The sequence below is a fragment of the Lepisma saccharinum genome, chromosome 6, assembly GCF_977018435.1.
Source record: "Lepisma saccharinum chromosome 6, izLepSacc3.1, whole genome shotgun sequence".
Lineage (NCBI taxonomy): Eukaryota > Metazoa > Arthropoda > Insecta > Zygentoma > Lepismatidae > Lepisma > Lepisma saccharinum.
The window spans coordinates 86,432,082-86,447,225 of NC_139234.1; the positions used below are offsets into that span (position 1 = coordinate 86,432,082).

At 40.8% G+C, this 15,144-nt stretch overlaps 1 protein-coding gene across 1 annotated transcript in view; it reads left to right on the forward strand.

Annotated features, from left to right (window-relative positions):
* The first annotated feature begins 806 nt into the window (after nucleotides 1-806).
* LOC145989146 (ras-related and estrogen-regulated growth inhibitor-like) overlaps nucleotides 807-15,144 on the forward strand; it is a 309,491-nt gene continuing 295,153 nt past the window's right edge. Inside the window, exon 1 of the mRNA XM_083124437.1 lies at nucleotides 807-909. Within this exon, the coding sequence (XP_082980563.1) occupies nucleotides 807-909 (103 nt within the window). The remainder of the gene's footprint in view (nucleotides 910-15,144) is intronic.

The following is a 15,144-nucleotide window of genomic DNA, read 5'->3' on the forward strand; positions in this document are numbered from 1 at the left end:
CAATGTTTATTTACAGCTTAATGATAATGACACTATTTACGTGATTAGTATTTTGTATAGCTATTATTCTACAACAAACTTTTGTTATTTTTGCCTATAAAAAATATTGAATTTTAAATCAAGAGAAATTTAAGTGTGTTTACAAAATACATCTTACATTCCCTTTCATGTGATCTTCACCTCATCAGAACATATATTCATTTCCTTTCTTTTCTTATTTTAGAGCAATACTGATATCATTAAATGACTATGTGCTTTACGATTAATGTAACTTTCACCAAAAGTGATTTTGGTATCTACAAATTACTTATGTATATTATTCTATAAACTATTTCTTTAAAGTGATGGAAATAAGTGATTTTTTTTAAAATCTCAAATTAAATCAACCTGATTTAAATCAACCCACCTTGAATTATACTATTTCCGTTAAGAATTCTTCTCAGTACTTCTTAACTTTCGTCATTTGAATATCCTATTCCTCACACACCAGCCCACGTCAAAGTCTCAAAGATATTCAGTGCATTTTTCAAGTAAATACAACGCAACTTATATAATTTCTCTCATATATGATTTAACCTACGAGATTTGCTTTTTTTATTGTTCCAGGAGGATTGTCATAATCAACATTACTGTTCTTAGGAGAAGAAGGGTTGAAATTCAGTGGATGAAAATAGAAGAAAAAAGGAAGTGGATGAAAATAGAGTTCCGAACGACAAATGTGAAGGCAAATACAATCTACTTGTCCACCCTCTAGCAACTCCAAGACGGGGACCACCGTTGCCCACGACCGCCAGAGGGAGATCACCATGACGACGTCCCCTAAGTCTCCCTTCTGCAAGATCAGCCTGTGCTCGCGACAGAAGCCGCTCAAAGTCATGGTGCTGGGACAGGCGGGGGTCGGGAAGTCCGGTGAGTCACTCTCTCTCTCTGTAGCAATGATTGAAATTATTTACGTCAGTTAACGAGTGTAAGTAGATTTTCTGATCCTACATTGCGAAAGTGGTTATTGTGGAATTGATTATGACACAGGATGTCCGAATGGATGATATTCAATGTGACGTCAATGGTGCAGACCATGATGGGAAATCTGGCCAAATCAGCACGTGGTCCGGCATCCGTCCGGCAAACCATAGCAAGCGTGAAGCAAGCATATGGTGCGTGCATGAAAATGACCCAATGTTTATCATTTTTAAATTGCATTATTGTAGATTTTTAAATGAAGTTTCCTTTTGGTGAATTAATACGTTGTGTGTATATGTGTGTGTGTGTTGTGTGTGTGTGCCACAGTTTATGTATTAATTGTGAGAGAACATCATACCTTCAGACAGTTTTGTCGGTGGTTAAGATGGCGTGATTCAAGGAATATAGGGGCGTGATTTTTCCAATCCGGGGTGAAATATGAATCGTATTTTTAAAGCAAGTACTCTGTTTATGGCTAGCGTTATATGACTTTTATGCTACTCTTTACACCCGCATGCTTTGAAACGCGTGTGGTTGCTGTACGATCTCTAATAACGTTCACAAAAAAACGAAATACTGTTTATCAATCAGCGGATGCGTTCGCAGTATGCGTATATTAGTATATCTTCCATGGCTGTCTCAATATACGTACTAAAGTGACAATGATACCTTATAACCTTTAAGTAATAATCTAATTACTTAAAAAGTATTTTGTACTTCCGAACAATTCTATAAATTATCATTTTCACGAGACAAAATTTGTATTTAATTCACTTTTTAAAAAAATATACGAGAGCAATTTTTTTAACCTCCGATGGTGCAGCAAGGTGGCTCATGAAGCGCTAGGAAGCGGGGCGTCCCGCAGCGTGATTGGCGTCCCCCTGCCTCTACCACCACCACTGCCCAGACCAACGCTTCAGTTCAAGCTGAGTGACGGGCCCGTAGAGATGTCTGCTACAATCGACTCTCCCGCCAAGTGCAAGGTGCGTAGTGTGATACGATTTCTACAGGCAGAAGGCAGCGGAAATTTGCCACCGAATGAGCTGTGTACCGGAGAGGCATGCTATGCTGTCTTCAGTCATTGTCTTGCTTCATGACAATATCCGACAATAAGGGGGGAACCCCCGAATGTATCCTAACCTCCACCCGCATACATTCGAGGGTATGCGCATGTCCCAGTGCCTCTGTGAAAAAAACTGGGACGGCAGTTGCTCGTTTTACGGTTCCCCCGTTATTGTTACGCTCCATTACTTTATTTGAAATTTGCATTTTACATAAATCTGGAAATAAAAATTTGACAATTACAATAATATTTAATAACATAATATATAACAAATATAATTGAGTATAATTACATTGGTATTAGTACAGTACAATGTTAATACATCTATACATTTCATTTTTTACATGAACCTTCGCTGGAATATGTTTAAAATACGATATAAGTCTTGTGTGTTTGTATGCATTGTTTAACACATACCGGATTTCGGGATCCGAAATCTATAGTGTTGAGAGCTCACGCGCCCTGCATATTACAATTTTCTTGCTACAAATAGTGCATAGGGAGCCAGAGAGCGACAGTAGATCAGCATGTGGTTTAAGACCATTGATTTGAGTTATATTAATTCAGTTGGATGGGTATGCTTCACCTCAGAGGCTAGGTGTTCCGCTGTCGGTCTCCAGCTCCCATATTTTGAAGATAGTTTGATGCGATTATGCGTGGTCAGTTCCCATTTGGAATTGTAAAATGTGTGTAGTATTGTGTGTGTGGAAGAAAGTTACCTGCTGCCTTGTATATCTGTTTGCTGAAATGAATACACTTCAGCAGAAAGCAACATAGTAGATATGAATTATTGATTGATAAAATAGAGTTAGTACAATACAAAAGGTAAAAGTATTTGAAATATTAATGAATGTAATTTTGAATGAGATTTATGGATTATAATTTATAACTGGATTGTATGATATGTAGTTTAGAGAATAACGCCGGAGTACCGACGTTTGAATGGTAGCTGGTGTGCCAGCTAGGTGTTGTGAGTTTGTTTTGAAGCCATTTCTCTTTCCATTTAATCCTTATGTCTTACTCCTGGTAATCGGACGGGGCGAATTCTTCTCCGCTCTGAGGCCTCCCCTTCGTCCAGTGGAAACCACACAGTGCCTTCGTCTGGAAACATTGGTGGGTGCTTCCTCCTCCTCCTCACCTTCCTCCTCTACAGGAGTAGGAGGCAAAGCACGAGAAGTAAGGGGCCTTCCAGCAGTTCCTCTCCTGGTTTCCATGGCAGATTGGGTCTGTGGTATGTGTATTGGCTGGGGTGGTCGCCTTTGCTGTTTCTCGAATCTTCCCAGCTCCTCCAAAGACACGGCGTCTGCGAGTGCCTTGAATCTTCCTATCTGTTGCTTAGATAGCAGGATTGTTATATCATATGTTGGAAGTTCCCTCCTCATGTTTTTAATGTTCTCACCTGATCCTAGGCAGAAGAAGACCTTGTGCTCTGGGGTATCTTCCGGAGCTTCGCAGGCAATGCATTTTTTAGAAGTTCTGCTGCCTATCCGGTGTAGATGCTCTCCGTAAGGGCCATGGCCTGTCAGGAAGTGCATTAAGCCCTTTGTGGCATGAGCAGATATCAGTTTGTTTTGACGTAGATTTGGGAAGAAGCCGAACGTCCTTCTTCCATTCCGGGCAACGTCCCATTCCCCTTGCCAGGCATCCATGAATCTTTCTCTTATCTCCCGTAGAGTAGGCAAGAAAATTCCAACACATTTAGTAAGGTTTTCCTCGTCTCCCTTCCTAAACCAATATTTGGCCGCCCTCCAGCGGACCTCTAGATCCAGCGGAAGGTATCCCGTAAGGGCAAGCAATGCCTCCGTAGAGACTGTTCCGAAGGCCCCCGTTACTCGCAGAAGAATCCTACGTTGAGAGGACCTGAGCATTCTGATGTTCTTTTTCAGTGTCAACCCCTCCATCCATGTGGATGACGCATATGTGGCTATTGCTTCATAAATTGACTTGGTATGCTGGAATTTAGATTAACTTGGTATGATGTCAACCTGGTGAGTTTTTGCATTGTGATTTCGGCTTTGGTAGTTATTTTTTGTATGTGTCTATCGAATTTTAATCCCTCACTTATGGTTACCCCAAGATATTCAAAATGTTCTGCTCTTTGAATGGTAGAGCCAGATAGTTTTATCGATGGGTTTCTCCTGGTGCTAATTTTACCCTTTAGAAACAAGTATTTTGTCTTTTCTGCGGATAGTTCTAGCTTGGCTTCCTTGCACCATATTCTTAGGGCCTCTAGAGCTTCATTTACTTTGTGCTCAACCTTAGCACGGGAGTCGTCTGCACATACCATAGCTATGTCATCCGCGTAGGCAATAACTTTTGTAATGTTACTGTTATTACTGAGATCACGAAGGCAGGGTTCTAGGTTAAGGTTCCATAAATGAGGTCCAAGCACCGACCCCTGAGGGCATCCCTTAGTTGAAATTTTGGAGAAGGTTTCCTCGTTCAAGGTTAGTTGAACCTTCCTGTTCCTGAAGTAATCTTCTAGTAGTTGGATTATTGTTGACGGACAATTCAACTTCCTGAGGGTAAGGAATAGCCACGGCCACCATAGGTTGTCGAAGGCTCCGCTGATGTCCGCGAATACTGCCACCACTATCTTCTTGTCTGATGTTTGAGCCTCCTTCTTTAATTCATTTACTGCATCTTCAGTTGAGCGACCCTTCGTGAAACCGTACTGGCGGCCAGAGCCTCCAATCATGATCAGAAACTCCTGCAATCTCTTATTAATCATCTTCTCGAACAACTTCCCCAAGGTGTTGAGTAGACAAATCGGTCTATATGACTTCAGGCTTGTTTCGTCCTTCTTCCCATCCTTTTTTATTATTACCAACCTTCCCTCTTTCCATGGGGTAGGGAATTTCTTGTTTGCCAAACAGTGGTTGAACAATGCTGTTATGAAATGAATCGTTTTTGGCAAGGACAATGTAACGACTCCAGCTGGAACACCGTCAGGGCCCGGTGCCCTGTTGCTCTTCATTGTAGCCAGTTCACGGGCAACCTCCTCCGGTTCGAAAGGAACTATAGGTGTGTTGTTCGGATATCCTTCGTTTTCCCTTCTCGTCGCTACATTATTTTCATTGTCAGTTTCCTCATCATCATCCGGAAGGAGTCCACTAAGGAGGGCCTTTCCAGTCTCTTTCAGGTCTCTAGTGAGGGTGCCATCTGGTTTTCTTATTGTTGTTATTCCTTGGCTAGGTTTGATTTTTTTGGTCATGATTCTGTATGGGAGACCCCACTTATCCCGCTCCAGGTTACCCTCTACAAATTTTTTCCATCTCTTCTGCTTGAGTTCTTTAAGCTCTTTGGCGTATAAAGCCTTTGCTCTACGATAATCCTCGAGATATTGGTTCCTATTGCCTTGTATGACAGGTTTTTGGTATAACTTGCGGCTTTTCCGCATATTGGCTCTTAGTACATCCATCCTTGCCGACCATGGTCTGATTGGGATATTTTGTCCTCTTCTCGGTGTGGATGCTGCAATGCCCATTTGTAGATTTTTTGTGAGCAGGGTTGCCCAATCGTCAATGCTTCTATCCGGTCCTAGATTTTGAGGAAGATTTATGTTTTCGAGAAGAATGTTTGCATCCGTCCTGTTCCAGTTGTATGTTATAGCTCGATCATTTTTGTTTTCCAGTGAGGTTCCCAATTTTATATTAAAAGATATCAGATTATGGTCGCTGGTGGTTACCATATCATATACCTCCCAGTTTTCTATGAGCGCTGACATTTGATTGTTCGTTAAGGTTAGGTCTATGTTGCTGCTTGCCCCTGCTCTTCCCCTGTACGTGGGTGGATTCCCTGGTAGGTTTTCAATGTTGAGATTCAACTCTGCAATGAGGTCGGTCATCTTTTTTCCGTTATCATCAGTTTCCTTGCCGAACCAAAGGGGAGAGGAAGAGTTACTGTCGAGGGTTACAAGAATTTTCTTCTTGGCATTGGCCAGGCAGGCGTTCCTAATGCGGGCAGTGTAGATTTCAATGTTGTGGCAATATTGGCAATAGCTGTTTATTATGATGAAGTTCATCTTTCCGTAATTTACTTCTATGCAATTTGTATGCGTGTCTGAGAAATTCGAAATTTTGAGGATAGTGATGTTCTTATTGAACGATACAATTGCTGCTTTCGTATTGCTGTGTGGATTATAGATTAAGGTAGCATCAGTTGGTGCATGTATTAGTTGTTCATTTTGTAAATATGGTTCCTGGAGTAACAGCATATCTATATGGTTTCTTTTTGCATAGATGAAAATTTCCTCAGTAGCCAATTTTGCTCCGTTTAGGTTCACCTGGATGATTCTTAGCTTGTTTCCTTTTTCTAATGTCTTACTACTGTGGTCCATGAAGGCCATGGTTTCGCAGTATCTTGTATAACCCTTCCATATCCCCTAGCGAAGTCCTCGTAGACCTCATTTAAATTCAGTTCCAGGTCTCTACGTTGGAAGGCAGTCTTCAACAAGTTGTGTAAGAGGTCTGGGTCCACCGGGATGTTGTTGCATCTGAGCATCATTTTGTCCACCACCTCAGGATATGGGAATGTGATGGACTTGCCACCATCATGCTTTAGCCGGACAAGCAGCCGAAGAACTGTTATTAAGTTGTCTCTTTCCTCTAATCGGCTTAATTGGAGATTAACTTCGAATTTTTGATAAATAGGGGCCGGATCAATTTGGGTGGGGGAGGGGTCTGGGGTGTCAGGCTTCTCTGGTTCTAAAATTACAGGGTTTGTGAAATTTGGATATTTCCTTTGTGGATTAAAGGGCGTTGCGTTAGGATTTAGTTTTGGTTTTTGCTGTGTTGGAGAGTCGGGTAAATCGGTTACATCATATTCAAGTAGAGGACTATCTTGTTGTTGAAAGAGAGGATCCTCCTGGGAGGCAAGAGAAGAGTGTGAAAAAGAGGGGGAGGGGGAAGGTGGTGGCGTGAAAAAGATGGATTCAGGGGGCGAGATTGAAACTGGAGAGGATGGGTAGCTGATGAGAGAGACAGGGGAGAGAACAAAGGCGCAGTATCCGAGGTTTGGTATGTTTCTGCTAAAAATCGGTTGGTGGTGTTGAAAATTGGTCGGTTGACATAAGGGGGAGGGATATAGCGAAAAGTTGCTTTGGTGAGGGGGGGTATATATGATTTCTCGAGGATCCATAGGGTTAAGGTAGAGAGGGAGTTCTATGTGAAATTTATTATTTAATAAATTGCTGAATTCTTTCTGCTTACGTTCATGATACTCCGCCGCTCTTATCGCGTTGCGGCGTCGGCGACTGGGGGTGTTGTTTTTCCTTTTCTTTATTGGTTTGGGGTCGCATGATGCTGCGTGAACACAATACCTTCTTCAACGATTCTACTGGGAAGTGTTTGATCACCCTTCCTACATCCCAGACCTAGCGCCGAGTGACTTCCACCTTTTCCTGGTAATGAAGAAGTGATTGGGAGGGCGGAGCTTTGGGACACCATGCAGACCTGGCTCAAAAGACAAGCGGCACCTTTTTTTGCAGAGGGTATTTGAAAGTTGGTGCATCGGTACAATAAATGTCTGAATCTTCTTGGTTATTACATTAAAAAGTAGATTATACGTGTACGCAACTTTTGTCAATAAACCCATTTTGTTATTCACTGTGGTTATTATTTCATGCCCTATCGGAAGTTGAAAAAAGAATAGCCCTTGTATATTGATGAGGTATAATGAGTGAAGATAGAGAAGAGGCTCGGTTAATTATCTCTTTACTCTTTTCATTGATCTGACGTTTCCGTCGACTGCCTCTCGTTATCCCAGGCACGCACAGCATATCCTAATACCTCTGTGCTGAGGTTAAACAGAAGTTGACGAAAGTACACCTCACCGATAGAGGACATGAGGAGTACTAACCTCTAGTCCGGGAGAAGTATAAAACATGAAATCCGAAAGGACAGCCTCTCAGTTGGCTTGCAATTCAATCGGTACACTTAGTGCGGAATAACGGAAGAAGCGTCAGTTGGAGTCGATGCACGACAATAGCCATGGACACGTTCTGTTAGATACGTCTGGTACAGTGCTCAGTGAGAACATGTGACAGGTATGACAAGTGTGGAGAGAACATGTCAATTAGTTATATTTCACCTTTCCTTTCATTGACCGGGCCGGCACCTTTACAGTCATTATCAACAATAAACCTCTCGGTTTCTTATTTGCTACATCCCAGTGACTCTTTGATCCCTGGTGTTAATCCGAGTCACACTTCAATATATTTATATTTTAATTCCCCTCCACCGGGAATCGAATTTTGGACCCTTCGGTTACAAGGGGATAGCATTTAGCCACTGCTCTTTCGCATAGGCTTGATTGATTCCATGAGATACAGGCTCCATAGCGCTGTATTTTTTTGTATGTTACGTAGCTGTATACAACGTTGTTTTGTGGCAAATAGCATCTTATTCTGGTCATTGTTACGAGTCTTAGCAAAATGTGAGACTACATTTGGCATATAATAGTTGTATTTGTACCTTGAAGCACTGCCACAAAAGCTGTGATCGCAATACTTATCAAACACTCCCCGAAACATTTGCCGGAATCCTGGATACTGGCGTGGTTTCACGCAATGAATTGTGGGGGAAGTTGTTCGCTGAATATCATCCATTGAAAAGCCCTAATGGCAAGTGTCTGTAACTCCACATGTAGTCGATGAATTGAAATGAATTATACATCAATGAATATACACAGTCATAATTACTCTGAGCGAACTAGTAATTACTACATATAGTACATTTTTAATACATTTCTACATGAACCCCACGAGTCGCTCGGAGGATGTCCAGTGAACTTAACCAAGGTGACAACAATGGAACAGCTTCGTGAAAGCATTGCAGTTGCATTGGGACAGTCACCCCACAAATAGTTGCAACTTTGGTCAAATTCACTGGACATCCTCCGAGCGACTCGTGGGGTGCATGTAGTAATGTAATAAAAATGTACTATATGATCTAATTACTACTTCGCTCAGAGAAACTTTATGACAGTGTATAGCTAATCATTTATGTATAAATCATTTTGATACATCGAATACATGTGGAGTTACAGACACTTGCTATTAGGGAATTTCAATTCGGACACCCTGTAGTTCTTATAAGGTAAGGTAAAGGTAAACATACTCCTGTGCATGTGCACACATATGAAGGCATACGGGGTAATGTGAAGGTAGAGTTGGGATGATGTGATCAGCATCACGCCCGGCCGCCTTTATCCCCGAGGATTGCCCCCACGTACCCATTGACTCGAGGCTGCGTGTGCATCAGAGCCGAGCAGAAAGAGAGAACATTTGTGATCAAGATTACCTGCCACGGGATTCGAACCCGGGTCTTGCGTATGATAGCCAGATGCATTATCAACTTTCTTAAAAGAAGGAAAGCTTCTAAGCGTTAGTTTTCCCCACCTCAACATCATATCAATTCAACTCAATTTTTTCATTTTTTTTCATTCAGGACAGACAAACTAAAACATCCATGTCTTACCGGCGATTCGAACCCAGAACCCCTGGCGTCATGGGTGCTAACTACTCCGCCACGGAGGTAAACAACTGAACTACCGCGGCCCATATTATTTCTTCTAAGGCAAAATAAATAACGTTACTCTCCATACATGTTAAGAAAATCAGCCTTTAACGACCACCTGCCACTATTATTTTTGTTAATTTTGAACGTCATTTAAATACCAGGCATTATCTGCGCTTAATATGTAGTATTTGCAAGGACGTCCTGTTTTATATTTAAAAATAGTTTTTATCAAATCAAATTTCGTCCATTTGGGACACTAGAATCATATTTCCTTCCGTTACTTAATCAAGAAAATATTAATGATGTAATTTGCAATGTTGTCATAAATAGACTCATCTTTTTATTGAACTTGCTAATGCAAGGCTTCTGAAGCACCCTTTTTCTACCCTTTGCCTCTTTTTCTGGATGTTTCAATTAACTTTCAAAGATTTGACTGCTCCTTATTGCTACACAAAAAAATCCATTTCTGGTTATTTTCCATGAGACATTTGCCTTTGATCTTGGAAATTAGATGCTGTTCGTAACCAGGGAAAGGATTTATATGTAAATACATATTTATGTATGAAGCTGATTGATAGATTGATTGACTTGCTTTATTTTACTTCGCTTTTTGTGCCACATTTGGCTAATTTGCCAAGATGGGAATGAGTGATGATATGATGAAATTGATGAATGGACACTCACAAATATCCATGCCCAGGCCGGGATTCGAACCCAGGAGCCCTGGAGTTGTAGCGAGATGTGCATGTATGAAGCTGAAATCAGCTATATTTAGTATTTATCGTTGCGCATCATGACATGTAGACTCGAAAAATTCAGTTTTCATTTTTTGTGTTTGTATACATATTGGGTTTCGGCTCATATTTTACATATTTTAGTTATTTTTGCATATTATTTCTATATGTCAGAACATTTCTCAACATATACTCACTCCACATTCGCTCAATAACTACATGTCCCCGTGTGACCGGAAGATTTGGGTGAATTTTATGCGAATAACCAACAAAGTCCGAAGCGGCTTAAACAAACGAAAGTTTACCACCTTTTTTTTGCAATCCAAATGCATTAATTTCCAGTTTTCTATGATCTAAATCGTATCGTACCCAAGGTATTGGGTAATTGATTGATTGATTTGTTGTTTTAAGTCCACTTTATGCACAGTAAGGCTAATCGGGACTGGACCTACAGTTTAAAGTGGGATCCGAACCACTTGTGCCTCCACCGGGTATCGAACCCGGGACCCCTTGATTACAAGGCGATGACGCTACCACTGCGCCATCGGGGAGGCCCAAGGTATTGGGTAAGAAGTATAAAGTCTTAGCATAGCAGGTATCAGAGAAAGGAATGCTGAATAAGTAATCAGGAAAAGGTCGGGTGATTGACTTGGAAGGCGTATGTGGCATGAGTGTTGGAATTGTCAGGAGGTGTGATCAGTTGGCGAGAATAGGAGAGAGAGTAAGGTCTGCGGATTGTGAGAGAGGAGCAAAGTGGAGAACGATTATTGGACGATGGTATGTGATAGATTCGATGTCTGACAGGGAGGTCAGACAAGTGATAGTTGAGAGGACAAGTGTAGGAACAATCTTCATATATTTGTAAGGCAAGTAATATCCTTTTCTTAACCAATCATATCGGTTCAGTCATGAAGAGTATAACACCCATATCTAACCTAAGTTAATTTCTATCGCCATTATTTAAATGTAACCTCTTGCATTTATCACATTTAGGCCAAGCGAGTGATAACCATCTGAGAGATGAATGAGAAATAGCTACATCACCCAATTCAATCTAGAGGTTCTTGGTTCGATCCCAAACGCAGCATGGGAGTTGTGTTACGTGGTGGACGTGCTTTGGGCTTCTCATATTTTTTTTTTTTTTTTTTTTTTTTTTGCAAATGCGATGGGAAAACACTGCAGTACGTGATATACTGCGATTTTCATCTATTTCATCCCGAAATATGATGAAAATAATAGAGCCTTCTAGCTTTTCAAATTACGTACGTGCGATATGGCGCCGAAATTTTCACTTGTTAGCGCTTCACGTTGTGTTAATTATCAACTGTTACCAAATATCAAGAAAAGAAAGCAAAAGGTAGACCTAGCAATATGCTACGCGGTAAGGCGCAAATAAATAAGGGTAGAGTTTCAACTAGGTTTTTCGTAGATTGTATTGTGGAAAAAGGAGAATTAACATTAGGATGTTGCATAAAGGTTGGTTAAATATTTTAAAAATGTGTTCGGTAATGTCGTCACTCTGTTACGCGATTGTTGAACCTAATTTATCAAATTTCCGGGAGAGTAAACAATTGAATTGCTGATAATGTCCTGTCAAAGCCACGGGGGGATGAGAAAAGAAAACAAGCAACTTAGTGCTAATTTGAAGCTAATCAAGCATTTTTCCTGCGCATAGGCTAATCATAGAATCATGGCGCAATCTAGATTTATCCACCCCAACATTCTCGAAACTATCCAGTTTCAAGGTAACATTCACGGGGATGTATTAAAATTCATTGACAAATTTGAAAGTTTAGCTATTTTTAATGAGTCAATTACTTAAAGAAAAGGCAAATGCTACCGGCATTTTTGGGTGATTCAGCATTGAAATGGGTCAATACTTGGAGTCGAACCCAGGAAGCAGAGGATATAGATTTTGTAACTTTAAAAACTAAAATTGTGGAAGAATTTACGGAACCGGGGGACACTTTTCAATTAGAAGAACAAATCAGATTACGCTTCCATCAGGAAAATGAACCTGTTTCAAAATATGTGAGAGAAAAACAGTTATTGTTATTAAAATTAGATCCTGCTATGGACATTAGTGAGCAAATTAAGCAAATAAGCGGGGGTTTACAACCTAACTTTATGAAAGAAGTTTATAACAGGGAATATGATTCAGTGCATGAAATATTACGAGACCTGAAAAATGTTGAACAATTCAAATATCTTGTGCAAAAACGTAAAATTCTAGAAACTGAATGTGAGGCAATGAAAGCTCTGTCATGTTCTGAATCGAGTCGAGCATACATGCCGACTCAGCAAGCTATCCCGTTTCAGCGCACGGTCAATGGTCATGTTGACATAAGTTATTCTCAGGCTAATCGGGAGATCGAGGAAAGATTAAAAGCACTACAACAAGACCTTGATCAATTACAGTCGAACGCGGGACTCCAGTCTCATGAGTTAGATTTAGTTTCGCAATTTCAGAATCTTGAGGCTAAAGTAAATGCACTTGCAGAACATCGGAAAAAACATTCATTTACTGAGTCATCATTCTCATATCCAGTTATGGAATATGAACATAGAGGTAGAAAGAATAGGTAAAAAGGTAAAGTGTTCCCCTGTGCATAGCACCACGCCATGAAGGCGTATAGGGGGTGTAGGGATAACGCCCCACACTTTCTTGATCCGGTCGTGAGTGGGGGTGATGTGATCAGCATCATGCCCCTAACCGCCTTTACCCCCCAGGGTTTCCCCCAGGTACCCATGTTATTCGACGCTGGGTGGGCGCCGGGGCCGCTTTCACCGTTAGAAAAGTTCCCGGATTTGAACCGGCCGGGGATCGAACCCGGGACCTTGAGCATGGTAGTCAGACGCGTTACCGACTGAGCCACCGCGGCCACCGGTAACCTATTATAATAATAGTAACACTAGAGCCCACACACAGTGGCAGAATAGAAATACTTGGCATAATAACCACAATAATTATCTCGACACACAGTCGCAACGTTCGCCTAGGGGGCGATGGCGCAATGGCAGTAACCCTCGATTTCAGCGTTCGCACTTTTCATCTTCATCGCCGCGACCAATTTTGGAGCAAAAACAGGGGCGCGAAGATTCAAATAACCATACTAATCAGGATGTAAATGCAAATTACTCTACTTTTCGTAAGAACAGAAGCAATTTTAAACGAGTAAGACCTACATATGACGGGGCCCTAGGTGTAGGACCTACGGGGAAAACTCTAAGGGTCTCTACATTTCCTTCTGAAGATTTGATTTACATCAATGTGAAAGTAAATTCGACAGTTCATCCTGGATAGTGGAAGTCAAATTTCGGTAACGGGAGATAAGAACATACCAGTCAATCCCAAGCGATTTAATATAAATACTGCGATTAGAGTTGTCACTAATAGTCAACTGACGGTTAAGGAAATTGTGTTACTACCATTTTCTATACATAACCAAACATTTGTTCATCCATTTAGAATTGTTAAGGATTTTAATCAAAATACTATATTAGGAAATGATTTATTGAAGGGACAAAAGGCTAAGTTAGATTTTGAGGAAAATAAGCTTACATTGCATAGATTCGGCACACCTCCTAGAAACCAAATTAAAAATGAGAATAAGAAAGCGTTTGACGTGTCAATCAAACTTTCCCATTTGTTACATCATGTTTTGCAACCAGAATTTGTAGCTGCTAAAAAGATAAAAGTTAAACCCAGGACACATTTGTGCATTCCATTGAAATTGGCTAATTCATATGACAAAGATAGGACACTCTTGGAACCGGACCTACAGTTTCAAGAGAAAACGGGATTGATGGTTGCCAGAGCAATTATTAATCCGGATTCGAATCTCATTTGGATCACAAATCCTTTAAATTATAATGTTACAATTAAGAAAGGCACTATTATCGGAAAAGCTGAAACATGGGATAGGCCAATCACGAGTAACACTAATGATGAGAATAAGGATGAGATTGGTGAACAGGCACAGGTTTTCGCGACGGAAGAGTCAGGGAACGTCAGTGACGCACGGGCGGACCCTAGTCGGTTTGATGTGAATCCGAATTTAGAACCCCAGCAAAAGAAGCAACTTTTGGCTGTTTTGATGAAATATCCAGATGTTTTTGCGTGGTCAAAGGATGATATAGGTACAGCCACGAATTATAAACATAGAATTCAACTAAAAGATGATACAGAATTTCACTTAAAATCCTACCCAATTCCAGTTCACCTTCGTGATGAAATTAAAGATGAGATTGAGACTTTATTAAAGCAAGGGGTTATTTCTCCTACACAATCACCCTTTAACTCTCTAGTTATCCTTGTAAAGAAGGCAAAGGGGGGTTATATATTATGCCAGGATTATCGCAGATTGAATGTTTCGTCTGTATTTGACGCTCTGGTGTGAATAACATCAACGAAATATTATACAATATGGGGTGCAAGAAATATTTCTGTACGGCAGACTTGAAGAGCGGATTCTTTAATATTCCTCTCACCGAGGACAGCAAGAAATATACAGCATTTACGATACCAGGAATGTCACAGTATCAAATGAACGTCGTGCCACAGGGCCACGTCAGTTCATCAAGTGCAATGACTCGTTGCATTCACCTAGCGTGCTCAAATTTGGATCCCAATCACTTTGCCCATTATGTGGACGATTTATTTTGCTTCGGAAATACCTTTGAAGAAATGCTCGTAACTCTGGAGAAAATGTTACAATGTTTACAGGCTGCGGGATTAAAACTTGCGATAGAAAAATGTCACTTCGGCTACACTGAGGTTATTGCTTTAGGACATAAAATTTCGAAATTTGGCTATCGGATCAATGACAAAATCATTGATTCTATCAAGAAATATAAGACACCGACA